Consider the following 27,500-nt stretch of genomic DNA (forward strand, 5'->3'; position numbering starts at 1 on the left):
GAGGGGGAGGAGGGAAGGGACGTGAAGTTGTGTAAGCTACCCAGTCACTATTTGAAAGGACATCTCGCTTGATCACAACAACAACAACAACAACAACAACAACAACAACAACAAAACAACAACAACAACAACAACAAACAACAACAACGACTATTGAAATGTTTCGTGGTTTCATTATTTTTTATATTCATGTCAAAGCATTTTTTTTCCTTATTCCTAAACAAAACAATTTCATAAACAATTAAGTGTTAACGCAATGGGGGGGAGGGGTTGTGGTGTAGTGGGGGGGGGGGGAATACGAGGCTTCAGACACTGACAACAAGGAATACGAGGCTTCAGACACAGACAACAAGGAATACAAGGCTTCAGACACAGACAACAAGGAATACGAGGCTTCAGACACAGACAACAAGGAATACGAGGCTTCAGACAGACAGCACCAACATTAAAGAATTTTAATATAAACTGCAAACATCAGCATTTTTAATCAGATAGGCTGGCAAGAATTATGAGTAAAAATACGATGTGGCCTGACTTTCCGCCTGACATCACCCTCGGCCGGTGTCCCTTCTGCATAAAAAAATAAATAAATAAACAGATAAAATGAATAAATAAATGAAAAAAACACTCGAGCTACAAGTCCCGGCAGTCACGCATCACAGCAGTCGGCGAAGAGTGGTGAGGACATCGCTTCAGTTTCGGTCTGGTAGCTTCTGTTCCCTCGGCCGGCAGTGGTAGCTGAGGCGGTGACTGCTACTGTGGTTAGCGCGTCATGTCAACGTTTTGATAAGAGTGAAGGCTGATTTGATATGATTTGTTTAATTCATCACGCAAATTGAGGCAGACACCATGAAACACGGGAACATAACAGTGGTTAACTACAGCAAGTGGTACACACACACACACACTGTACTGGTGGGGGGCCTGGAGGGACGTACAGGCACTCCCATCCACATCAGGCGCTGCTCAGAAACATGACTACCTCTGAGGCAATTCATGAGGCACCTTACATAAAAACAGGGCTGCCAATTGGGTCGATCATCACTACCATGTCATAGTTAAACCACACCGACGTCATGACCTGAGTGGTGCGGGGGATGGGGGGAAGGCGGTTGGCTAGCCTCACTACGTGCCTCTCACTATTTTAGCTAAGTTTACCCTAAATGTACTCGTGTAAATGCCTTAATTATCCACAATCGGCAACAAAGCATAGTTTTGCCACTTATGTCATGGTCAGACGAGTCCACTGCCAAAATTACACTCTTGTCTGACGCTTTCTTGACACGTTATAAAAATAAATAAATAAATAAATAAATAAATAAATAAATAAATAAATAAATAAATAAAATAAAATAAAATATAATATAAAAAAAGTTGGCCACTACCCCTGAAATCTTTAGTAGTCGAGATCCACCACTCTTACCAGCGTTCCCTGACACAAGATATAAACTATTGCACACCTATCACAAATCTACATAATCAACCCTTCCAATGTTTATCATCTACTTCTTTTAAAAGCCTTATTTATTGTACTGCAGCATCTTAAGCACGTACTTCCGTAACTTAAACATGAAAATTGCCTCACATTATTATTTCTTTACGTCCGACCAAACAACTTATTTCAGGATCTCAATGTTGAAAGGAGACGATCATAGCAGTAACAGGCTTAAGTGTTGAAACGAGTGGGGACAGGCTATTAGAAGCGATAGTTACAAAACCACCAATTAAGCTAAATAAACCTTCCTTGACCCACCTTAACCCTCAGATGCAAACGCTAATGTTATCTAATATTACTCGGAGAGCCTAATAATTTCAAATGTGGGGCGTAAGATATGGAACCACAAATTAATACGTTATTGCTCCCATCGGCGTATTACAAGCCTTTCCCTTCTCACCTGGCCCACACTGAACACCTGGCCGTCAACAGTCTCAACACTCACCCACAGGCACGCCGCTCCACTCTGGTGACGCTGACGAAGGTGAGGGATGCGAAAAAACACTGAATTCTGTCGCTTCTGCCACACGTGTTGTTTCTCCGTGTGGTGAATTGAGTGGGTTACGAGCGTAGTGATTTTTCTTCTTATTTACTATACTTTTTTTTTTCTTTGGTGCATTATTTTGTTGATTTTGCGGATTCATGAAACCAGTTAGTGAATGTTGTTTTATATGCCTCTGTAAAATTGTCTGGAGTTAGTGAAATAAAATCATTCTTGTCGTAGTCTATCACACTATTACAGCCTTTCTTTTTATTGTTGTTTTTTTCTTCTATCTTCCCTCAATCGTCTGGGAGTAAGTGAAATATGTTAACTTTTTTTTTTTTTTCTTTAAGAAATTTTAAAACGTTACTGGTTACGAGCCTAACACTTTTTTCTCGTATGTTATTTTATTATGTCGTGTTTATGAAATGACCAAATATTTTTGCTATTGTTATTTTTTCTTAATAGCTAGCTTTACATTTCTTAGACAATTTATATTTCCTTTCACTTACCGTTATATTATTAAATATTTCTAGAATTCATAAATATCCCTATTGCTGATCCCTCTCTTACTAATGAATGCCTGTAACAGTTACTAAATATTTTATGTGTGAGAGAGAGAGAGAGAGAGAGAGAGAGAGAGAGAGAGAGAGAGAGAGAGAGAGAGAGAGAGAGAGAGAGAGAGAGAGAGAGAGAGAGAGAGAGAGAGAGAGAGAGAGAGAGAGAGAATTTCCCCATACTAATAAACACTGGAACAACAACAACAACAACAACAACAACAACAACAACAACAACAACAACAACAACAATAATAATAATACCAATATTATCCAAACAATACCATCTATACGTGTACAAAAATACATATGCGGTTACAACAAAAATTTAAACTTAGTATATTACAAATTACATTTACAAATTACAAATTAGTTTTACCCGTCTAATTGTTTCTTTGTCTGTCTGTCTGTCTGTCATTATTGAAGTATGCCTATTTATCAGAGTTCATTTATCTATTCGTCTGTCAATTCATTCATGTTAATATTCGTTCAAGTATTTATTTTTATTTTATTTTTATTTATTTATTTATTTTTATTTATTTATTTTTTTGGGGTCAATGTCAATTTCACTCATTTACAATTTTTGCTAGTTTATCTACCCATCATCTTATCAATCCCGTTTCTATTCATCAATCTTATTTACTTATTTACACTTACCTGTCAATCTATCTATTTATCTATCCATCTACAAATCTGTCCATACACCCATCCATTTATATTTGAATTAATTTTACTTATTGACTTGCGTGTCTGTCAATGTCTGTCAATCAACATATCTACCCATCTACCCATTCATTAATCTACCTCTACCAATCACCATCTACCCCATCACCCTATCTACCCATCTATTCCACCCCTTACCCCTTTCTCCAGGTGTTCACTGCTACACCCTCCACTAATTACTCTTTACCTGTCCTTCTCATGATTCTCTCAGTCTCTTAACGAGCTCAGTAAATTGCCTCACTCTCCGGGGCTCCAGTTCACCTGTCCACCTGTAATTAGAGGGTCGTTAAGGTGTGATTTGGTAGTTAGGTTAGTTATGGGTGGTTTTTTTGCTTTTTTTTTTTTATTTTATTTTTTTTTTTTAAATATCTTAAGTTATTTTTTTTTCTCATAATTAAAGTTATTTTCACTTTTTTTCTTATTTTTTTTCTTTTCTTTCTTGGTAGTGAAAATTTTGTTAATAGTTTTTATTTTTTTATTTTTTTTTATTTATTTTTTTTTTTTGCTTTCTTTTCCATGGTAGCAATAGTTATTTAGCTATCTACACTTTTCTTTTTCCTTTCTTTTTTCTATTATTATTTTTTTTTTCATGGTAGTAATATTGAAGTTATGAAGAAATTTATTCACTTTTTTTTCACAATATTGATTTTTCATTATCATATTGTTCAGGTTATCTTTTCTCAATTCTTATTTTCAACATTATTCTTTTTAAGTAATAATTAGTTCAACATTAATAACAAAGTAAATAATTATGTCTGCTTGTTATTGTATTTCATTATTTATGTTTTATTGCACTTATTTACTTTTCTATCTATTTATCAATTTACTTTTGTTACCTAATATTTAATAATAAATATTTGCTTTCTTTTTACTTTTTTTTTTTTTTGCCTTTTCCTTTTCCTCCTTTCACACACACACACACACACACACACACACACACACACACACACACACACACACACACACACACACACACACACACACACACCCACCCACCTGCCTCCCTGCTTGAAGTGAGAGCCCACAATGAGGCCGTGTGCACGTATGTATGCATGTACATTATCCCTGGTGACCCCTGACCCAACAAGCACAGGCAGGTCAACGTTCTCCAGCACCTCTGTTGAGAAAAAACAAAGGTCATTATTATTATTTTCCTTCTATAATTTCAATTTCCAAATGGTTTTAAAATTTCCTTGTGATTTAGCTTAGTCTGTCCTAATCACAAAGCATTCTGAGGTCTTTTTCCATTTTCTCTCACTTCCCAATCATTTCAAAGCATTCAAGTTGCTAAATATTGATAAACCTAGTACCTTAATCCTTTAACAACCAGTTGGTACACCTTTCTTTAATTACCAATCATTCTGAGACACCTAATCTTTAAACTGGGTGGAAACTGTAAAATCTATTCTTTTTCACCTGTATTTTTCATGCAGGTACCAATAAAGACTTCACACAATGCTAATGGTGGTGCTAACTGTCTTCTATCACAGTGGATGGGTTAGTGAAAGGGTTAGTGTAAGGGTTAATGAAAGGGTTAGTGAAAGGGTTAGTGAAAGGGTTAACCTCCACCTTTCTTCTTCCTTGTTGATGTTCATTAAGGTGGTGAGGTGATGTTGCAGTGAAAGCGTTAAATGGTCTGGTTTTTGAAGGGTTAACCAGTGACACAATTATATAAGTCCTGCATCGTGTAATTACAGTCAGTCCTCGTTAGGCAGTTTGTTTCCATGGTTCCACTTCTCCACTTTGCCGCCAAATGCAAATTCAAATGGAGCTGATGGAAGGCAACCAAATAGAGTCTATTTTCTTCATTATTATTATTATTTTTTTTTTTTTTTTAGTTCACTGGTAAATATGTTTGGAGCCAAGTACATCCAGTTTTCTTCATCTGTCTATACCTTTCTTTTTTATCATTATTACTATTATTATTATTTTTTCTTTTCATGGTAGTAATAGTGAAGTTATGAAGGGCCCAGGGGTGTTCCTAAGGGGGCCACTAGCTGTTCAGGGAGTCTCGTTATCTACAGGTGTGTCTGTCACCTCACCTGTGAATAACGAGGGGCAGCCATCTTACCTATCAGTAAATATGAGTAAAATATCATTAACATCACGCCTACATGTGTCTCCCCCCTGCATGATCCTCCCTCCCTCACACCCCATCACCCTGCCTCACCATTCACCCATCACCCAATCACACACACCCCTTCCTTCCTTCCTCCTCTTCCTCCTCACCCTTCAGCTCCCGCGTGTCAGCCTCTGCTCCTGTCGCCATCCCTGTCACAATCACACCGTCAGCAAGGAAAAACTGGGCTGCCTGTGCTGTCTCCACTATGCCAACGTCTGCTGTCATGGCATGGGCGCTGAGAGAGAGTGAGAGGGAGAGGTTATGGTGGTGGTGGTGGTGGTGTTTGGGAGAGTAAGAGTGAGAGGAAGAAGGAGAGGGAGAGGAAATAGAGAAGGAAGAGAACAGCAACAACAACAACAACAACAACAACAACAACAACAACAACAACAACAAATAAGAGAAAATAAGGAAAAACACAAATGATAAACACAATATACACTGGGAAAAAAAAAAAGGGAGAAAAAAAAAACATGAAAACAAATAACATTCACAATTACTAAAAAAAAACAACACAAACCACACTACAGCCAACCACACACGCACAAACACACAAACACACGAACACACCGCCCAAACACACTTACCAATGCTTTTTCTTGATATCAGCCAGCACCAGCACCTCCTCAGCCCCCACAGCCCTTCGATATCGCAGGAGGGGCCCCGCACAAGCCTCGGCCAGCCCCTCGTCCCCCATGTGGCCGAACACAAACCCCTCAGCCCGCACAAACTGAAGATTCGATGCCTGAGCGACTGCAATGGCTGCGTGGTTGCCCCCTGCTAGCACCTGGGAGAGAGGGAGAGGGGGGACAGGGGGACAGAGGGAGAGGAAGTGGGTGAGAGGTGGGTAGAGGGAGAGAAAGGGATGGAGAGAGAGAGAGAGAGAGAGAGAGAGAGAGAGAGAGAGAGAGAGAGAGAGAGAGAGAGAGAGAGAGAGAGAGAGAGAGAGAGAGAGAGAGAGAGAGAGAGAGAGAGAGAGAGAGAGAGAGAGAGAGAGAGAGAGAGAGAGAGAGAGAGAGAGAGAGAGAGAGAGAGAGAGAGAGAGAGAGAGAGAGAGAGAGAGAGAGAGAGAGAGAGAGAGAGAGAGAGAGAGAATGTGGGGGGAAGAGATTATTTATAATAGAATGTGTCAGAAATGGCAATAATAATAAAATAATAGTAGTAGTAGTAGTAGTAATAATAATAATAATAATAATAATAATAATAATAATAATAATAATAATAATAATAATAATAATAATAATAATAATAACGGCATAAATTAAAAAACACTTCTCTTCCTCCTCCCTCCTTCTCCTCCTCCTCTTCCTCCTCTGCCTCCTACTTCTCCTCCTCCTCCTCCTCCTCCTCCTCCTCCTCCTCCTCCTCCTCCTCCTCCTCCTCCTCCCCCTCCACCACAACACACCTGCACTCCACAAGGCACCTCCAAGGGGGTCATACACCTGACCTCATGGCAAACTCGGGTCATGCAGGCCACGACCTCTGGCCCCAGCTGGTGACCTTTGACATAGGGGAGGTCAAACATGTTCTCTACCAGTAGGGCATCCTGCAAGAGGGGAAAGAGGGGAGCGAATGTATAGATGAAAGAAATGGGAAGGGGAGAAAGGGTTAGACAGGAGGTAAATTTAAAAATGTTGCTTTTTTTTTTAATTCCTGTTTTTGTTTTCATTTTCTTGTTTTTGTTTATTTATTTATTTTTTCTATTTTTCTTGGGGAATATGGGAATTAAATGATAGATGAATGAATTAATAAATTGATGTGTGGCAATGAATGTATAGATGAAAGAAACAGAGAAGAGAAGCATGGCAATGAATGTATAGATGAAAGAAACAGAGAAGAGAAGCATGGAAATGAATGTATAGATGAAAGAAACTGGGAGAGAAAATATGGATGAGAATGAATGAGAGAATGAATGAAAGAATAAATAAATGAATGGATGAATGAATGAATAGATGAATGAATACATGAATAGATGAATGAAATGCTAGTGAAATAGTCCTGTAGAGATGAAAAATGAAGAAATGAATGGTAAGATTAATGAATGAACTAATATGAGGGAATGAATGAAGAGATGAATGAATGAATGAATTAATTAATTAATTAACTGATCTGGAAATAAATGAAGAACTAGAAAGGAATAGTGTAGACAGCAATAGTGTAGATAGCATTAAATGAACACATAAATGAATGATTAAACTGATCAGAAGATAAATAAATAAATAAATAAAACAAATCAATGAATAAAAAAACTACAAGCTTTATAAAAATGAGCATGTAAATTAAATACCTACTAAAAATAAATGAAAAATATATATATACACAAAAAAAAAACAGCAAAAACAAGAAAAAAAAAATAAAGGGATAAATAAAGAAATTAATTGATCAGCAAATAAATAAATTAATTAATTAATTGATTAACATGTAAATTAAATACTTACTAAAAATAACAAATAAAAACAGGCAACAAGAATTAATAAAGGAATAGAAATGAGATAAAAAAAAATAAACAAAACCAAGAAAACAAAAGCAAGAAAAGATGTAAATAAAAAAAACAAGAAAACACAACCAAAGAAGACACCAAATAACAAATAAGACAAAAAAAAACATACAAAAACAAAAATAGAAAATACAAAAACAAACAATAAAACAAAAACAAGAAAACAGGAAAAAAAACAAACACAAATAACAAATAAGGACAAACAAAAGGCAGGAAAATGAGAACAGAAAATATAGAAATAATAAAAAAAGCAAAAAACAAGAAACCGAGGACAGAAAACAGAAAAACTACCAGAAAAAAAAACAAAAAAAAACAAGAAAAATAAATAAAAAAAAACAAAAGCAGAAAAGACAAAAGCAACAATAAAAAAAAAAAAAAGAAAACAAAGCGGAAAACAGAAAAATTGAAACAAATAAAAAAATAATAATAAAAAACACAAAAACAACACACAAAACAACCACACACAACACAGGGCCATCCACACATAGGCCTAAAGGCTTCCCACACTCCCCCCATCCTTCCAATTAAAAACACACATAAGACACCCACCACTCCAGCCTCCAGGTAGACTTCAGCCTCCTGCCGGGCCTTCTTTGCCAAGTCCTGGATGCTGTGCTGGCCCCATGGAGTGCCTGAAGGGGGAAGACACTGGAATAGAGTGAAATGGAGAGGGGGATAAGGAGGGAGGGAAAGATAGAAGTAATAACGGGAGAGAAAGGGAAGAAGAGGGAATAAGGAGAGGGAGGGAGGTAGGAAAGAGAGCAGGTAGGAACAAAAGAAAGAAAGAAAGAATGAAAAAAAGAAGAAAGAAAGGTAGAAAAGAAAGAGGGTAGGAAAGAGAAAAAGAAGGTAAAAATGAAGGAAGGAAGGAAGGAAGGAAGGAAGGAAGGAAGGAAGGAAGGAAGGAAGGAAGGAAGGAAGGAAGGAAGGAAGGAACAAGAACAAAATGACATGAGAAAAAGCAAAGAAAACCAAGAAAGAAGTAATAAAGAAACTCAAGGAGAAGAGAAGAAACAAAGACTAAGTAAGAGAGAGAGAGAGAGAGAAGGGGAGAGAGAGAGAGGACTATGAAAAGGAGTGAGCAAATAAACAAACTAAACCAAGGAAGACGAAACAGAGGAAACAGCAAAATAATAACAAATACGAAGATGAAAGCAAATTAATTCCTCTATATTACGTGACTCCCTCTCCCTCTCCCTCTCCCTCTCCCTCTCCCTCTCACCTGGCAGGGCCCTTACGTGAACCATGCCAATCACCGCTGCCCTTGACACTCGGAACACCTCGGCAAATCTTGACAGTGCCATTTTTTGCCCCTGAAACGATGTGGGAGGTGTTAAGATGAGCACTGATGTCATGTAAGTGTCGAGATGATTAAGACTTGTCACAAAAAGCTACATGACCCTTGAGAGATAATTGAGTCTAATATGAACCTAATCTGACCCTGCAAGACAAAAAGGGTAAGAAAATTTGATGATTAAAAATAAATAAAACAAACTTATCTAAACTTAACTTAATCTGCCTCTGCAAGACTAAAAGGATTAGAAATATAGAAAGGTGGATGGATAACAGGAAAGGTGAGAGGAAGGAAGGAAGGAAGGAAGGAAGGAAGGAAGGAAGGAAGGAAGGAAGGAAGGAAGGAAGGAAGGAAGGAAGGAAGGAAGGAAGGAAGGAAGGAAGGAAGGAAGGAAGGAAAAATGGATGGAAGAAAGGGATGGATAGGTAGATAGATAACAGGAGAGAAAGGGGAAAGGTAAAGGAAGAAATAAAGAGGAGGGAATGAAAGAAGGAAGACAGGAAGGAAGAAAGAAAGAAAGAAAAAGGGAAGGAAGGAAGGAAGGAAGGAAGGAAGGAAGGAAGGAAGGAAGGAAGGAAGGAAGGAAGGAAGGAAAGAAGGAAGGGAAGGATAGAGGGAGGGAAAATACATGAATAAACAGATATATCTAAACCTAACCTAACCTTCAACCTTGTGGGGAACTAATCCTGAGAGACAGTAATGGCAGAGGACACTTACCCTGTGGGATGCCAGCCTTTTATGACACTAACCCAGGAGACACCAGCAAGACAATTGTGGAAATTTTCACTCGTATCACACATAATATCAATGCATTATTGGTTTTTTGTCATGATAAGTATACAAGTTCTAAAATTACATCAAAGAGTAATTAAGGTTAATCTTGTACAAACTAGTTATTAAATTAAATAAAAGCAAGGTAGAAGTGTACAAAAGGCAAAAGTACTGAAATAACCCTAGCCTATTAATTTTGTAACAGCAATTATTTAATTCTGGGCAAAAATATTGTTACAAACACATATATACAGCAGCCCTACAGGCGAGCACAAGAGCATGCTGTGTGTGTGAGGCAGCCTCCTGTGAATAAACGTGCGGGTGACTTAGCTAGCGATGCTGTGTTGCTCGTTGTTCAGAGGCTGGCACCATTATCTACAGCGTTAATGGATGGAGAGCTGACACAAGCCTCTCCATTGACCACTCAGGCCCTGGGGTCATGAAAGTGTCCGTGTCCATGTGTGTGTGTCCGTGTGTCCGTGCGTGTGTGTGTGTGTGTGTGTTAGCTAACCATGGAATAATTATTATACAGTACCATTTAATTGTAATTTAGATAGTGTGAGTACATGTACAGTATAAGCAGCAATTATCCTTACCAATATTGATAACCTGCAAGACTCGTACTTATATCTTGCAAGCTAGAATAGGTGTAGGTAAGTGTTGGCTGGCAGAGGTGGTGACATGGGAGGCAGGGTGTGAAGTACTCTGGCACTAAGGGACAGAGAGTATCGAGACCAAGAGGTGACAAGACAAGTGAGGAAGGAGACAAGGGAAGGAGAGTTGAGTCCTTGCGAGTAGAGTTTGCGAGTGTCTGCCGCCCCCGTGCCTGCCTGTGCGAGGTGATTGTACTGCACGGTGACTTGTGTAGTGCTGTGATACACGGACATAAGTTGAAGTGTGTTTTCCTCTTCCTGCTGTGTGTGATAACTCTCAATGACAGCGACAGGGCAAGTCAGAGCCACAACCGTTCCCAGTTGCCCAGGTAAGTCTTTGCCCCCGACACACAACCCCCTAACCCCGCAAAGGTGTGAGGCGCCCTTTGCCTGCTGGCGGGGGTTTGTATTCTTTTAACAGTAATCTACACAATGAAGGAATTAGCAAAGAATTAATGAATTGAATTAATCTGAACCTAAACTAGCCCTCAATTGGAGTCACTAATGTTATTTCAATATTATCCGGGGAGCAAACTTGGCGAGTAATTTGTAAACAACCCGCTTGAAGGCGCGTCCACACAGCCCCGCCAACACATTTCTCTCCTTATACCTGTTCCCCTGCTTGTCAACACTCCCCCAGGCGCTACTTTAGAGTGTCTGAGGGGTGGCAATGTTTGGGCTGCAGCTGACTCACCTTTGCTCCTCCACACAGTGATAAGAAAGTAATGAAACACACACGTCACACAGCCCGCCACCACCACCTTCCCGCCACGTGATCTTGATCTTGACAAGTTCGGTCCCAGGAAGCCCACTACACTACATTGCGCCGCAGCACTGTTCACAATAGCGGTTTCAACGGCTCGGTTCAAACTGCGGAAGCTTTTCACAATATGCGGTTTCACCGCTGGGGCCGTGCCACAGGCTGGCATTATGAGTCATATGCCAATGTGGTGTCAGCATGTACGCTAGAGGCAGTGTGTCTTTGGTTCCTGCATCGGCGACGGGCACGGCGCAGGAAGACATCACTGGATTCACTCTTTTCTACGTAACAGACTGACCCATGGGATGTTCATAATAATATAAAATAATCTGAGAGACCATGAAAACAAATTTTTCAATAACTTCAGGATGTCGATGGAATCGTCCGACGATCTGCTGGAACAAATTCGGGAAGACATTGTTACAGCAAATACCAAGCGCAATGTAGCCTTCAAACCGCCAAGTGTGTTCACTCCAACTTATCTTCCGCGCGGCGGAAGATAAGCCTCGACTCGCGCAGGAACCGCGGCCGGAGGAAAAACTGCACGATTGTGTGAACACCTCCACTGACTTGCATTGTAATTTTCTTTTCTTTTTTTTTTAATGTAGGAGGGACACTGGCCAAGGGCAACAAAAATCCAATAGAAAAAATGCCCACTGAAATGCCAGTCCCATAAAAGGGTCAAAGCAGTGGTCAAAAATTGATGAATAAGTGTCTTGAAACCTCCCTCTTGAAGGAATTCAAGTCATAGGAACGTGGAAATACAGAAGCAGACAAGGAGTTCCAGAGTTTACCAGAGAAAGGGATAAATGATTGAGAATACTGGTTAACTCTTGCAATAGAGAGGTGGACAGAATAGGGGTGAGAGAAAGAAAGTCTTGTGCAGCGAGGCCGCGGAAGGAGGGGAGGCATGCAATTAGCAAGATCAGAAGAGCAGTTAGCATGAAACTAGCGGTAAAAGACAGCTAGATATGCAACATTGCGGCGGTGAGAGAGAGGCTGAAGACAGTCAGTTAGAGGAGAGGAGTCGATGAGACGAAAAGCTTTTGATTCCACCCTGCTTAGAAGAGCAGTTTGAGTGGAACCCCCCCAGACATGTGAAGCATACTCCATACATGGACGGATAAGGCCCTTGTACAGAGTTAACAGCTGGGGGGGTGAGAAAAACTGGCGGAGACGTCTCAGAACACCTAACTTCATAGAAACTGTTTTAGCTAGAGATGAGATGTGAAGTTTCCAGTTCAGATTATAAGTAAAGGACAGACCGAGGATGTTCAGTGTAGAAGAGGGGGACAGTTGAGTGTCATTGAAGAAGAGGGGATAGTTGTCTGGAAGGTTGTGTCGAGTTGATAGATGGAGGAATTGAGTTTTTGAGGCATTGAACAATACCAAGTTTGCTTTGCCCCAATCATTGCACAACCGCAATTTGAACCGCGCTAGTGAGATCACCTAGTGTGAGCAGGCCTTGCCCCTGCCGCACACTACAAGACGCTCAGCCAATCACCGTGTTGGTAGAAATTAAACCACCACTCAGATTCAGCTACACCAGAGACTTCAACTAGACCATTCCTCCGTGTGAGGACTTAAGGTAAGTAGCCATATAGATGTACAACTTAGGTCTGTGTTCTCTCTCTCTCTCTCTCTCTCTCTCTCTCTCTCTCTCTCTCTCTCTCTCTCTCTCCAGGGAAACAAACGCTGCAAGCTTCATAAAGTTTAATGTCATAAATATATTTGCTTATAGCGGGCACATATCGCCTTCATTTTTATTCATTTATTTTTTCCTGCTTTTTACATCATATATTATACAACACGCACACAGCACTGGCGAAAAAAAAAAAAAAAAAAAAAAATATATATATATATATATATATATATATATATATATATATATATATATATATATATATATATATATATATATATATATATATATATATATATATATATATAAAAGAATAGTAGTAGTAGTAGTAGTAGTAAGAAGAGGAAGAAAATGGTGAAAATGAAAAAGGAATTATTTGTCTGAACAACACACCTGGTTACCTAGTGTTAATTACGTCAGATGTGCTGCTCGTCACCTGTTGCCACTCACGGAAACACAAGCCAAAATTTAACTCTCTCTCTTTCTTTCTTTCTCTCTGAATGTCAAACTTTTTTTATTTATAGTTTGTAAAATATAAAAATGAAGACCTCATGATTACGTATTTTGATTCTCTCTCTCTCTATTCCACCCAGCCCCCTAAATATTTTCTTCGCCCTCTTATCACAATCTGAGCTCTCCATTCCCCAATCACACCCATCACTCCTGCCTCCCCCTTTCCCCCATTCTCCATCACCTCCCAACCCCCACTTTTGGCAGCTTTGGATGAGATGGGGGGGGTCTCTTTAATCCTTCCATTTATGTTCAATTATATATATTTTTTCATCTTCATTTTCAAGCTGCAATAAAAATAAAGAATGAAATGTTAAGAAAATTCCCAAGCCTATTCACTTTTTAATAATTATCGTAACTACTAATTCAAATAAAGAAAAACAAAAATAAAGATATTAGTATTGATTTCTATAAACATCTTTTATTTCTTTTTTTTTGTAATCCACGTAACTAAAATATCTATAATAATAATAATAATAATAATAATAATAATAATAATAATAATAATAATAATAATAATAATAATAATAATAATAATCCCAACTATATATATCAATCTCTAATATAAAAGAATAATATATGCTCTCATTTTTCTATATATCACAAAAGCACACAATTTTAAAGAGAGAGAGAGAGAGAGAGAGAGAGAGAGAGAGAGAGAGAGAGAGAGAGAGAGAGAGAGAGAGAGAGAGAGAGAGAGAGAGAGAGAGAGAGAGAGAGAGAGAGAGAGTCAAATCATCAACACATCAGTTTACTTACAACATCCGCCTCACTTCATGTCACCTGCAACAAATTAATTAAAGTACTTCAGGTAATAATATTGCACCTGTGAAGTGAGAGAAGTACAAATGTGCCAGGTATAGTAGTAGTAGTAGTAGTAGTAGTAGTAGTAGTAATAGTAGTAGTAGTAGTAGTAGTAGTAGTAGTAGTAGTAGTAGTAGTAGCAGTAGTAGTAGTAGTAGTAGTAGTAGTAGTAGTAGTAGTAGAAGTAGTAGTAGAAGTAGTAGTAGGGGTGGTAATAGGGGTAATAGGTAATAGGGTAATAGGGGTAGTAGTAGTAGTAGTAGTTATTGTTGTAGTAGTAGTAGTAGTAGTAACAGGGGTAGTAGTAGTAGTAGTAGTAGTAGTAGTAGTAGTAGTAGTAGTAGTAGTAGTAGTAGTAAGTGCTGTGTAGTAACTGCATACAATCCCATATGGTATATTCTCTCTCTTTCACACACACACACACACACACACACACACACACACACACACACACACACACACACACACACACACACACACACTGGCTTTTACATGGCAGTCTTGTCCCTACACACACACACACACACACACACACACACACACACACACACACACACACACACACACACACACACGGTAAATATATTCACTAAGTAAACAAAGTGAGCAGAAGTGTGTGTAAGTCCTTTAAGTAACAACACAGCTGAGAGGGCCATCCGCGGACCTCTTGTTTCCCCTCTTTTCCCCCTTTTTCCCTTTCCCTTTAAATAAAAAAAAAAAAATAACAAAATCAAAATAAAGGCTCACCGGACTATTTTTTTCATTTTTTTTCTTTTTTTTTTTAAAGGACGCGAAATTATATCGGTCTAATCACCAGGGCATAGTTTGGACATAATGGGACACACACACACACACACACACACACACACACACACACACACACACACACACACACACACACACACACACACACACAATCTTTTATATCAGTGTATCTTTCTGTAATTTTTGCTTTTTTTGTTTTTAATGCATTTTTTTGTTTTTCAGAAGCTATTCAAAAAAATACACGGTAGTAGTTGTATTATGGCAGCATTTTTGTGCATGTATATCTTTGCATATTTTCTCCCACAAAGTGCTTGAAGAAAAAAAGAAATAAAAAATGCACCAGAGATGACATAAAAAAAAATAAAATAAATAAATAAAAAAGAAAATAAGCACATTTCCATTACTGTATCATCTTTGCATATCATGATTTCTAAAAAGGAAACTTCCAGAAAATTCCAAACTCATTGAAAAAAATAAATAAATAAATAAAACACCGTGGGCAAAACTGAAAAAGTCTCCCTTATTTCCCTCCAATCCTTTCAAATACTCCTTTTCAACACCATATTTCCACTTTCATTTTCCAGAATGCTTAAAAACACTGGAAGAGGACACAGGGAAATCCAATCAGTGCCTGGGACATTAGGACACACACACACACACACACACACACACACACACACACACACACACACACACACAGTATCAGAATGTCCAACACCTCTCAAACTCAAAAAATCTTCTCTCACACTCCATGTCCTAATGTCCGCAGGAACCATGTCCCACACAGCCAGACACTGCCAGACACCCCTGCAATGTCCTATAATCTACTAACACGGCATTCTGGCACTTCTCACCTCCGGGCACACCTTGGGACACTCGGACACACAGCACTATTGTATGAAGGCACAAGAAGATCCATTTCATGTCTGTCTCGCTGGAATTCACTACAATGTTCTGATGTCTCGACGGTATAAATGTTGCCAAAATATATATATCCTATGCTGTCTGCTACAAGGCTCCACAGTATGTCTGAATATACACGCACACATGCACTCGGTCACGCTACACTGCTAACAGACGCCCCAGGACACAGTACACTGCCCCATGATGCCAAAATGTCCCAAAACATGGCTAGAAATATAAACACATCCACTGGTACACCTCGGCCTCCTGCGGAATATCCCAGGAGGGCGTTGGCGAGTCCCACATCACATGACAGTGTCCGCCGCACAGCAGGACACACAGCACCACCAGGAGGGCCACAGCGGCGCCCCTAGACCAGGTTCTCCCGACGTAGGCCATTAATGAACTTGGACGCTGGCTTGGAGTGTGGGAGGAAGCCGGCGAGCAGAGCCTTGAAGGACGCAGGCTTGCCTGCCTGGGTGTGGGAGATGGGGCTGCTCTCCCCGCGTGTCCCCACGTCCTCCTCCCACGGCTCCTCCCGGTTCTCCCCGCCCAGCATTGGCTCCCGCTCTCCGTTCCCCTGCGCTGGGAAGTTTGTCCCGCCCGCACGAGCCGACGGACAGAAGTTGACGCCTCGCTTGTCCTCCATGGGCAGCGTGGGCTCCGACGAGGACGGGGAGGCTGCCGCGGTGGTGTTCTGCAGGGCCGGCACTTCCAGCCTCATGCCAGACTGGTTGAGGCAATCCAGACTGATGCTCTGGGGCACGGTCTCTGCGGCGATGAGTGCACTCACCGGGCTGGCCACCGGCGGGCACAGCAGGCTGCCGCGCTGAGTGTTGTCGATGCTGGCGGTGCGGAAGTTGTGGCTGAGGCGGCGGCGGCGGAACACCTCGGAGCGCGGGGAGTCCCGGGCCTCCTCCCCCAGCAGCCCAAGGCCACCGTTCAGGTCCCCAGGCTCCTCCACACTCCTGTGGGAGGCAAGGTGTGTGTACCACAGTGTTGCTACTGCTACTACTACTACTACTACTACTACTACTACTACTATTACTACTACTGCTGCTGCTGCTGCTACTGCTGCTACTACTACTACTACTACTACTACTACTACTACTACTACTACTACTACTATTACTACTACAGTAAAATCCCTCTCATCCGGCATTTGAGTATCCGGCAGCTTCAAGTATCCGGCACATTTTTCCCCGAGCCTTAAGATCAATAAAAAAATCAATGTATACTCATAAAATCGATTAAAATTCCTGCGCGAGGCATACTTTGTCCCCTCGCCACCAGAGCGCACTGCTTCGCGCCACCCGCGGCCCACTGCACTGTGTTTACTCAGTGACTCAGTCCCGCGTGTGCACTGTTTATTGCCTGACGCCTTCATCATGCCTAAAGTTGTAGAAAAGAGGAAGCGTGTTGTGCTTACACTTAAGCAGCTGATCAGATCACCTGCTGATTAAGATCAGCTGATCTTTGTTATGGTAAGACGCGTGAGTGTAGGGTGGTGATTGTGGACATAATTTCACTTCTGTTCAAGTATCCGGCATGTCGGCGGTCCCGTTGATGCCAGATAAGAGGGATTTTACTGTACTACTATTGCTGCTGCTGCTGCTGCTGCAACTACTACTACTACAACTACTACTACTACTACTACTACTACTACTACTACTATTACTACATACATACTACTACTACTACTACTACTACTACTACTACTACTACTACTACTACTACTACTACAGCTGCTGCTGCTGCTGATATTGTAAAATAAAATACAAATATTCATTAACAAATAATAGTGTTACTACTATTACTTCTATTATCATCACCGCCACCACCACCACCACTTCTATTACTATTACTACTATTACAACAATGACAACTACTATAACTGTCACCACCATCAGCAGCACCACTACTACTACAACAAGGACTACTACTATCACCACCACCCTACCTGCGGACACTGGAGGTGCGGTTGCCCAGTGAGCTGAGTCTGGGGCTCCTCCGCCTCACCTCCCCCACCACATCAGCGTCACTCTGCTGCAGCAGTGGCGGCAGCAACTCAGACACCTGGAGGGAGGGAGAAGGGGAGAAGGGGGGTAGATAATGATAAACCACACCACTCCATCTTGTAATGTCAATCTGCTTTCTTTATTTCAAAACCATCAATCTTACCCCTTCATTTCAAAAGCAATCTTACTCAAAACATTGCTACCCCTAAAACCCCTATACATCCCATCACACCCAAAGAACACCCCTTAATGGCCCATCACACCCCTTAAGATGCCCCCGGACACACCTCCCGGCGCTGGATGGCCTCCTCAGTGGCACCGTTGAGCCAGTAGGTCAGCACCTCCCCCTTGCCCTTCATGGGGACGAGGCCGCGCTTCTCTGTCAGGTAGCCGCCAAGCTTCTCCAGTGCGTTCCTGCATGTCTGGGAGATGTGGATTCTCAGAGGCTCCCCGTTGCTGAGGGAGGGAGAGGGGGAATGGGTGAGGTGACAGAATGGGTGAGGCAGCACAATATATAAGGGAAAGGATGTGTGAGAAAAGATGTGAGGGGAAAGAAGATGAAGGAAAAAGATGAGGAAAAAAGTGAGGGAAAAGAAGATGAAGGAGAAAGATGTGATGGAAGAGAACATGAGGTGAAAGAAGATGAAGGAAAAGATGTGAGGTAGCAAAACGTTTTTTTTTCTTTCTTTTTCTTTACATAGGAGCAAAACACCAACCTCTTCACAACCACCACTACCACCACCACCACCATACCTGCCCATCCCCTTGTCCCTCCAGCCTCCACCACCACAACACCTCTCCCCATCCCCCTATCCCATCACGACCACCCCTACCACCACCACCACCACCACCACCACACACCTCTCCATCCTCGAAGCAGTGTTGACAGTGTCCCCGAAGAGGCAGTAGCGAGGCATAGTGAGGCCTACCACACCGGCGATGACAGGCCCCGTGTGTAGACCTACCCTCAGCAGCAGTTTCTTCTCAGGTCGGTGAGTAATCACAAACTTGTTCTGAACCTGTAGAGAGAAAGAGAGAGAGAGAGAGAGAGAGAGATGGGTGAATTAGGGGGGGAAGGAGAAGGGGTTGTGGAGATAAGCAGAAATGGTACCAGAACACCTCTTGTAGCTTAGAAAAGGTGAGATAAGATAACAACACAGCTTGCGAAGAGAAATACAGATGCCAGGTATGAATGAAAGAGGTGATGGAAGAAAGAGGTGATAGAGGGAAGGAGTGCAGAGATTAAAGAAAATAGATAAATATAGACAGAGGATGTAACAGAGAAAGGAGTAAAGGCCCCCACACACGATCAATTTTTTCGTCAGTTAATTGATATCAATTTATTGACGTCAATGAATTGATGGAAAAATTGACCGTGTGTGGGGGACATTGATATCAATTTAATTGAAACAATTTCATTGAATCAATTCATTGAGAGATCAAAACTCCTTTGATATTTATTGATGGGTCTTCAATAAAATACATCGCAATGTGATACTGAGACGCGCATTTGGAAAAATGGCTTCTCGCATGGTAGTATTTTGTTTGACTATCATTGGCATCACTAAATTTAGAAGTTCGTCGTAAGATTCGGCGTCCATTCTGAGGAAATTCCTGTAATCCTCTGGCTCGTCGTCCCTTCATTCCCTCAGCAATCGTGTATGTCCTAGTTCCCTTCGACAGAGATACCATTTCTTCGCCCACTTACTCCTCTTCTTTCGCTTTGGAGTGTCCAGAGCAAGCACTATTCCTAGAGCCACAGATGCTTTCATCTCGAAATTATGAATCAAACTGAAAATTGAAGTAAAATCATTGACCGTGTGTGGCCACAGTGATTTCCTCAATTCTATTGACGTCAATAAATTGATATCAATTAATTGACGAAAAAATTGATCGTGTGTGTTGGCCTTAAGAAGAGGAGAAAGATGCATGGACTGAACTGATAAAGAAGGAAGGACAGGATAGGTAAAGACAGAAGAGGAAGCAGAAGAAAAGAAAAGAACTGGAGAAAGAGGAAAGGAGTGCAAAAACTGAAGAAAAAGACTGGATAAATAGAAACAAAAGATGCATAAAACAGGCAAAAAGTACAAAGGAAGAGAAAAAGACTGACAAATATAAATAGAAGAAGCAAAAGAGGCAAGAATTAAGTACAAAGATTAAAAAAAATAGATAAAAATGAAGATAAAACACCATCTCTCAACATCTCTCCCCATTCCCCCCCTCTCCCATCATCCCATCACTCACCATCCCAAAAAGACACACTAGTAAACACCAAACAAAACACCGTCTCTACACCTCACCCCATTGCCCCATCCCCCACCCTCTCCCCCTCCTCTGCCTGGCCCTGCTCACCCCATCCAGCAGCTCGAGGGCCATGGAAGCGATCTCCCCTGCATGTCGGCCACTATTCGGCTTGGGCAGGCCAGACACCACCATGTAGGCGTCCCCAATAGTCTCCACCTTGTACACGTCATAGCCACGGATGATCTTGTCAAACAGCGTGTACAGGTCGTTAAGGAAAGTGACCACCTGCAGGAGTGAAGGGGTGAGGGAGTGGGTGTTAGTGGTGCATTGTGGGTACTGGGACTGCCTGACTGACTAACTGGCTGACTGACTGACTGACTGACTGACTGACTGGCTGGCTGGCTGGCTGGATGACTGGCTGGCTGGCTGGCTGGCTGGCTGGATGACTGTCTGGTTGAATGACTAACTGACTGACTGACTGAGTGATTGGCTGATTGGCTGGCTAGCTGGCTGGCTGACTGACTGAGTGATTGGCTGGCTGGCTGGCTGGCTGGCTGACTGACTGACAGACTGACTGACTGCCTAACTGATTGACTGACTGATTGACTGACTGGCTGGCTGACTGACTGACTGACTGATTGACTGAGTGATTGGCTGGCCGTATAAGGCAAGAGGCCGTATAAGGCTTTGAATTGGGTATATATATATATATATATATATATATATATATATATATATATATATATATATATATATATATATATATATATATATATATGAAGGCCAATTAGCAGTAAATGATTAACTGACTGGCTTTATTTAGTTACTGGTGCACTGTGGGTAATGGGACTACCTGCCTGCCTGCCTGCCTGCCTGCCTGCCTGACTGACTGACTGACTGACTGACTGACTAACTAACTGACTTCATGTGGCAAGAGTTAAGCTTTCACAGGCATCATACTGGTGTACACACTGCATCCACGTGGCAGCGAAAAACGTGAAAATGTGACGGTAATTGGCAACGACAAAGACAACTGATCAGGGACTGACTGAATGAGTTCGCTTATTAATACCAGTTATATACCAGTCACTTGTACAGATACAATTATATTAACCCTCCCCTCACCTCATATGGGGTGCTCTCAGCTGACAATGAAGTGAACCCAACAATGTCGCTGAAGTAGATGGTGACAGCATCAAAACCTTGGGGCTCCACAGCGATGCCCTGGGCCAGACTCGCCGCCACGGACCTGAGAAGGGGTTGGGGTGAAGGATAACAACATATGATTGACTTGGCAGCGGTAGGACATGTGAAGGATACTATTTAATTGACATGGTAGTGGTAGGATGTGCGAAGGATATAATAGTAATTTCGGATTGGTTTTCTCTCTTATCTTTTATTAATTTGTATTGGTTAAGGTTTTTTTTTGCTTTGAGATCGTATGAAGATTTGTTGTTGTTGTTGTTGTTGTTGTTGTTGTTGTTGTTGTTGGTTTGTGTGTGCTATGGTTCGTTTTTGTTTCATTATTTATTTATTTTTTTCATTACTTATTGCTAAGGTGTATTTTTTTAGTTGTTTTCTTTTAACTTTTAATTTGTTTTTGATTAATTCATTTAATTATAAGGTCAGTTTGATTTCTGTTCATTTATCTATTTGCATGTAAAGTCAATTTGATTTTTATTTATTTAGGTAAGAGTAGGTTAGGTTAGGGGAGGTTGGGCTAGACTAGATTAGGTTAGGTTAGGTTAGGTTAGGTTAGGTTAGGTTAAGTTACTTGTATGTTAGATTCACTTAGGTTAAGTTAGATTAGGTTTGGTACACAAAGTTAAGTTACGTTAGGTTAAGTAAAGGTAGGTAAGGTCAAGCTATATTACGTTAGATAAGGTTATGCTAGTTTAAGTAAAGTTACATTAGGCTAGGTCACATTAGGTCAGGTCAGGTATACACAGCAAATATACACAGCTAAAGTACACACAGCAAAACATTTAAACATACGAGGGCAGCATGCGGTGGAGCAGGTCCTTGGTGCGTTTCTCCTCGTCGCGCAATGCCTGGGTGCGGTTGGCCACGAGTTCCTCCAAGTTCTTGCTGTACTGCTCCATCATTTGCATCATGTGGTCCATTAGGTTGCCTCGTTTGCTGCCGAGGTGGAAGAGAGAGGAAAGAGGAACGGTTAACACAGGGAGAGGTGAGGGGAATGCTTTAAGTGGGAAGAGGAAAGAGGAACAGTTAACATGGGAAGAGAGAAGAGGAATGGTTAACACAGGGAGGGAGAGAGAGGGAGGTTGATATGAAGAGATGAGAGAGGAAGAGAAAGGGAAGGGAGAAAGATATGTTTGTGTTGATGGAAGAAAGGCAGGAAAAGAATGGGAAGGAGGAAAAAATGTTTGTGTGTTAATGTATGGAAAATAGAGGAAAGGAATGAGAAAAGGCTAATAGGAAACAAAGAGGAAAGGAAAGAAAAGGGTTAATGAGTGAAAAAAATCAAGGAAAACATGAAAGAAAAATTAGTAACTTGAAAACTGGGAGAAATGGAAAGAGAAAAGGTTGACAACTAGAAAACAAGAGGGAAAAAGGACGAATGAAGAGAGAAAAAATTAATATGAGAAAAGGAAAGAAAAAAAATAAGTAATATGAAAAGAAGAAAGAAAAGATGAAAGGAAAAAAAATATTGTGTTCATCATGTGGAAAATAAATACCACCTAGTTATTCATTCACCTAAAAAAAAAAAAAAAACTTACTCATTTACTCCTCATCCACACTAGTTCCACCTCCCATACACCTATCCACTTATAAACACATAATTCCACATCAGTCTATAAAACACTAAAATTCCACTTCTCATCCACTATTCACATACAGAAGACACATTTCCACATCAATCTATATAAAACACCACATTTCCACTTCTTATCCACCTATCCATCTATAAAAAACAAAAAAAAAAAAAATCACATCTATTTATCTATAAAGCATGAAATTTTCACTTCTTACTCATCTATCCACCTATAAAAAACACATTTCCACATCTGTCTATCTATAAAACATCAAATTTCCACTTCCCACCCACTTATCCACCTTTTAACCACTTGATATTTCATTTATAAGACTGAAAAAAAAATACACATATATCATATTTTATCTATCAAACGTTTCGAGATTCATCCTTCAATTTTTGACTACCACTTTAGACTCTATTCAGGGACCGGCATCTCAGTGGGCTTTTTTTTTTTAATTAGATTTTTGTTGCTTTTGCCAAGTGTCCCCTTCATAAAAAAAAAAATAAATAAATAAATAAAAATCACAGTATCTTCCACCTGTATACAGAACACACACATACGCACAATATCCACCTCTAATCCACCCACCAATAGTCCACCTCTTATTCATCCACCTGACAGATAAAACACCACATTATTATTATTATTTTTTTTTTTTACTTCTAGACACCAAACACCACCTCTCTTCCATCCACTATAAATATGAACAAGTCACAGCCTCACTTCTAATCTGTTCATCCACTCATTCATCGAACATGTGAAAAAAATAAATAAAATAAATAAATAAATAAATAAATAAATAAAATAAATAAATAAATAAATAAAATAAAACAGTAAGTAAATAAATAAATAAAAACAAAAACTGATAACATAATAAAGTAAAAATAAATAAAAAGAAATAAAAAGAATAAAACAGTACGTAAATAAAATAAATAAATGAAATAAAAAACTGTTAACATAATAAAAAAAAGTAAACTAATAAATAGAAAAATAATTAAACAAATAAAAAAAAGTAAAACAAAAAATAAATAAAATAAAATAAAATAAAACAAAATAAAATAAAATAAGAAAAAACACCAAATTTCCACCTCCAATCCACGAAAAAAATAGAATAAATAAATAAATAAATAAAAAAACAAGATAGAAAACAAACAAAAAACAAAAAAAGAACCAACACAACCACTTTATGTTCTTATGTTATGTTCTTATCCTCACCACTTATCCTTCATGCCCTTGATCTTGAGCTTGACGGCCCTGAAGCTGGGGCGGTCCGCGGGTGACTCGGACCAGCACATCTGCATGGCGTTGCGTACAGAAGGGTTGGAACCGAAGGGCATGTCCACAATTTTGTTGAGGTCAGGTCGATATGGTGACCCAGCTTCCGTACTGCCAGCCCTGACCTTACAGATGATGTCTGTGTGGAAGGAGGAGGAGGAGGAGGAAGAGATGGTTAGGTTGGGGTGGGGGTGATGGGTGGTGAGTGATGGGTGGAGGGGTGATGGTGATGTTAGAAATAGTACTTTTAATGATTGGTGGATGGCATTTCTCTCCCTATAAGCCCAAAACAACCAATTGCTTCCAAAGAGACCTATTAAGCAACCAATTCCTTCCCCTCAGTCCCTCAGCAACCAATCCCTGACCTTTGACCTCTAACTACCAGCCCTTGACCCCTTAAAGGCCCTTACCAGCTGCATTGTCATTGGCTATCCCGTCGTACATGCCGTAGGGTCCCTGGCGGCCAATCACCTCGTGCAGGATGATACCGAAGGAATAAATGTCAGCCTCTTTGGTCCACGGTGCATCGATACCCTCTCTCAACTGCTCCGGTGCCTTCCACAGCATCTCTGAGGGAAGGGGGCGGGGCATGAGAGGGTGTGGGAAGCTGTGTGAGGGTGTGGAAGTGTGTGGTTGGGTATAGGGGGCTGTGGGAGGGTGTAGAGGGCTGTGGAAGGCTGGTAAGGGTATGTGGAATAGTGTGGGAGGATGTGATGGGCTGTGGTGGAGTGTGGGAGACGGTGATGGGCTGTGGAAAGCTGTGGGAGGCTGTCAGAGGGTGTGGGAGGCTGTGGTAGGATGTGGGAGTGTGTAGTAGGCTGTGATGGAGTTTTGGGGGCTGTGGGAGCTGTATGATGGGCTGTGGTAGGATGTGGCAGTGTGTAGTAGGCTGTGATGGAGTTTTGGGGCTGTGGGGGCTGTGTGATGGGGTGTGGTAAGGTGCGAGGAGGAGGAGGAGGTGGAGGAGAATGATGTGTTGTTTTAGTGTGGTCATGATTGTTTTGGAATAGAGAAACTGCCACCACCTCTTCCTCCTCCTCCTCTCCTTCCTTTTCCATCTCTTCCTTCTCTAGGCTTAAAATTTGTTAATCATTTATGCCTGTATACATCAAACATATCTCTCTCTCTCTCTCTCTCTCTCTCTCTCTCTCTCTCTCTCTCTCTCTCTCTCTCTCTCTCTCTCTCTCTCTCATCTTTGCTATTCTTCCCTTCCTCCTTCTTTCTTTTCTTCTCTCTACTATTCTTCATTATTTTTATCACCCTCTTTATCCCTTCCTTCTTTCGATTCCTCTCAGCTGTTTGTTTTCGTTTTCTTTCTTTTAGCATTTCTCCTTTCTTCTTATTCATATTCTCTCTCTCTCTCTCTCTCTCTCTCTCTCTCTCTCTCTCTCTCTCTCTCTCTCTCTCTTAACATCTACGAAACTACAATAACAAAACGAAAAACAAAACAAAACAAATGGACATCGTCACAAACCTAACATCTATTGACTTCTTGCATCTATACTCTCAAACACCCCCGTTCCTTCCTTCCCTCTCCCTCTCCCTCTCTCCCTTTACTAACGTCTATGAAACTGCACTTGGTCATCGCGCTCCAGCTGCTTCAGAGTCTCACAACGAAGGTCCTGCAGCCCGTAGTCAGTGATCTGAAGGACCCACCGGCTGTTTACGACGCAGTTTGTCGACTTAAGGTTCCCGTGTGGGCCGAAGTGAGAGTGCAGGAAGATCATACCCTGTGGAGAGGCTGTGGTGAGAAAAGGCTTTGGGAGAGGAGGAGAGAGGGGTTTTGGAAGGTGGGAGGTGGAGAAAGGCAGGAAAGAAAAAGGTCATAGGAATAAAATAGAGTAAGAAAGAGAGTACCGGGATAGGAAAGGAAAAAATTTGAGAGAGAGAATTTTGAAAGTAATAATAATAATAATAATAATAATAATAATAATAATAATAATAATAATAATAATAATAATGCCACAAGGTGAAAACAGCTCTTAATCTTGATCTTGACTTACAGATTTACGTATGATTTCGGGTTTCTAACGGGGACGCAATACAACTAACATCAACAAATCACCAAACACCACCACCACCACCACCACCAACAGACCCTGAGGAGATCATGGATGAGGGAGGATATGAAGAGGCTATCGAGTTTCATGTCCTCGAGACCCAGGATGTCCAACAGGGAGCCACGTGGAGAGTATTCAGACACTAACGCCACCTTGCTGTGCTCCACGTAAGCTCCGATGAAGGCACACACGTTGTCCTGCTTCATTTCTCGCATGTTTCTGAAGGGGAGAGAAAACAATGAGGGGGAAAAAAGGAAAAGTTATTTATGCTTCGTTTTTCGTTTGTTTTTGATGGGTAGAGAGTAATGGGGATAAAAAAAAGAAAAGGAAAGGAAAAAAAGTTACCTAGGTTTTATTTTCGCCTGTTTCTGACGATTACTAACAGTTATTTATCTACCTACCTATGTCTATCTATCTATCTATTTATCATCTATCTACATGTGTGTCTATCGACCTATTTATCTATCTGTCTATCTATCTATCAATCTATCTGGCTGTCTGTCTGTCTATCTATCTATCTACTTATGCGCTGCACCCCCAGTACTTTCAAAATGCTCTAGTTGGTGACCCAGGTTTTTAAGGGTGTTTTTTTACGGTTCCAGTGACAGATTAACAGCATTTCTACATCACTAACAGGGAAAACACTCTTGAGAACCCGGCCGATCATCTCTGTGGCCTTGGAAAACAGTCGTGGTGAGGAAGCAAGACGTTTCTGAATTCGAGTTTACTTACCGCTCAACCAACTATCCAAACATACGAACCATCCAATCAAAAAAACACTCATCCAATCACACTCACCATCCAACTTTTCATCCAGACCATCCACGCCTCTCACCTCATCTCCTTCATGGTATTTCTACTGAGTTCCGAGCGCCTCTGGTTCAGCGGGATCAATTTGACGCACACCACTACGCCCTTGTATTTGGCCAAGTTCTGGAACCACTCCCCGTGCAGATCAAAGGAGTAGGCGCTCACGAGGCTTTGCTGCGGGAGAAGAGAGAGAGAGAGAGGGTGGACTAGATATTGGTAGGTATTGAGTATGTGTGTATGTGTGAGTGTTTTCCTGGTATTTTGTGTTGGGAGAAGAAATTGGCGTTGAGAACAGAGTAAAGAAAACGGGAAGAAATTCACGTCGAGAGGTGTGAATGA

General features: G+C 40.9%; 2 protein-coding genes across 8 annotated transcripts in view; both read right to left on the minus strand.

Annotated features, from left to right (window-relative positions):
* Nucleotides 1-11,682, minus strand: part of LOC135092431 (uncharacterized protein F13E9.13, mitochondrial-like) — a 176,625-nt gene extending 164,943 nt beyond the window's left edge. For 2 of the 7 annotated variants that reach the window (XR_010262865.1, XR_010262863.1), the window contains exons 1-9: nt 11,285-11,682; nt 9,095-9,185; nt 8,422-8,504; nt 6,781-6,921; nt 5,963-6,162; nt 5,486-5,613; nt 4,253-4,373; nt 3,444-3,525; nt 1,941-2,172 (exon numbers count right to left, since the gene is read on the minus strand). Coding sequence is in view for 4 of the 7 variants with exons in the window: in XM_063990913.1 (XP_063846983.1) it covers nt 3,453-3,525; nt 4,253-4,373; nt 5,486-5,613; nt 5,963-6,162; nt 6,781-6,921; nt 8,422-8,504; nt 9,095-9,176 (828 nt within the window). In the remaining 3 variants the exon portion in view is untranslated. Of the gene's footprint in view, nt 1-1,378; nt 2,173-2,608; nt 3,526-4,252; nt 4,374-5,485; nt 5,614-5,962; nt 6,163-6,780; nt 6,922-8,421; nt 8,505-9,094; nt 9,186-10,533; nt 10,808-11,200; nt 11,235-11,284 lie in introns of those variants that run through there. The other 5 variants (XM_063990913.1, XM_063990910.1, XR_010262864.1 and 2 more) reach the window with 5 other exon arrangements.
* Nucleotides 11,683-14,142: 2,460 nt separating this feature from the next.
* Nucleotides 14,143-27,500, minus strand: part of LOC135092433 (receptor-type guanylate cyclase Gyc76C-like) — a 104,391-nt gene continuing 91,033 nt past the window's right edge. Inside the window, 12 exon segments of the mRNA XM_063990915.1 lie at nt 14,143-16,942; nt 17,935-18,050; nt 18,280-18,448; nt 18,854-19,011; nt 20,345-20,521; nt 21,362-21,485; nt 22,232-22,375; nt 24,232-24,430; nt 24,702-24,860; nt 25,853-26,021; nt 26,390-26,570; nt 27,187-27,335. Of these exon segments, the coding sequence (XP_063846985.1) occupies nt 16,345-16,942; nt 17,935-18,050; nt 18,280-18,448; nt 18,854-19,011; nt 20,345-20,521; nt 21,362-21,485; nt 22,232-22,375; nt 24,232-24,430; nt 24,702-24,860; nt 25,853-26,021; nt 26,390-26,570; nt 27,187-27,335 (2,343 nt within the window). The 3' untranslated portion in view covers nt 14,143-16,344.

This window comes from Scylla paramamosain, chromosome 40, assembly GCF_035594125.1.
Source record: "Scylla paramamosain isolate STU-SP2022 chromosome 40, ASM3559412v1, whole genome shotgun sequence".
In the NCBI taxonomy this organism is placed as follows: Eukaryota; Metazoa; Arthropoda; class Malacostraca; order Decapoda; family Portunidae; genus Scylla; species Scylla paramamosain.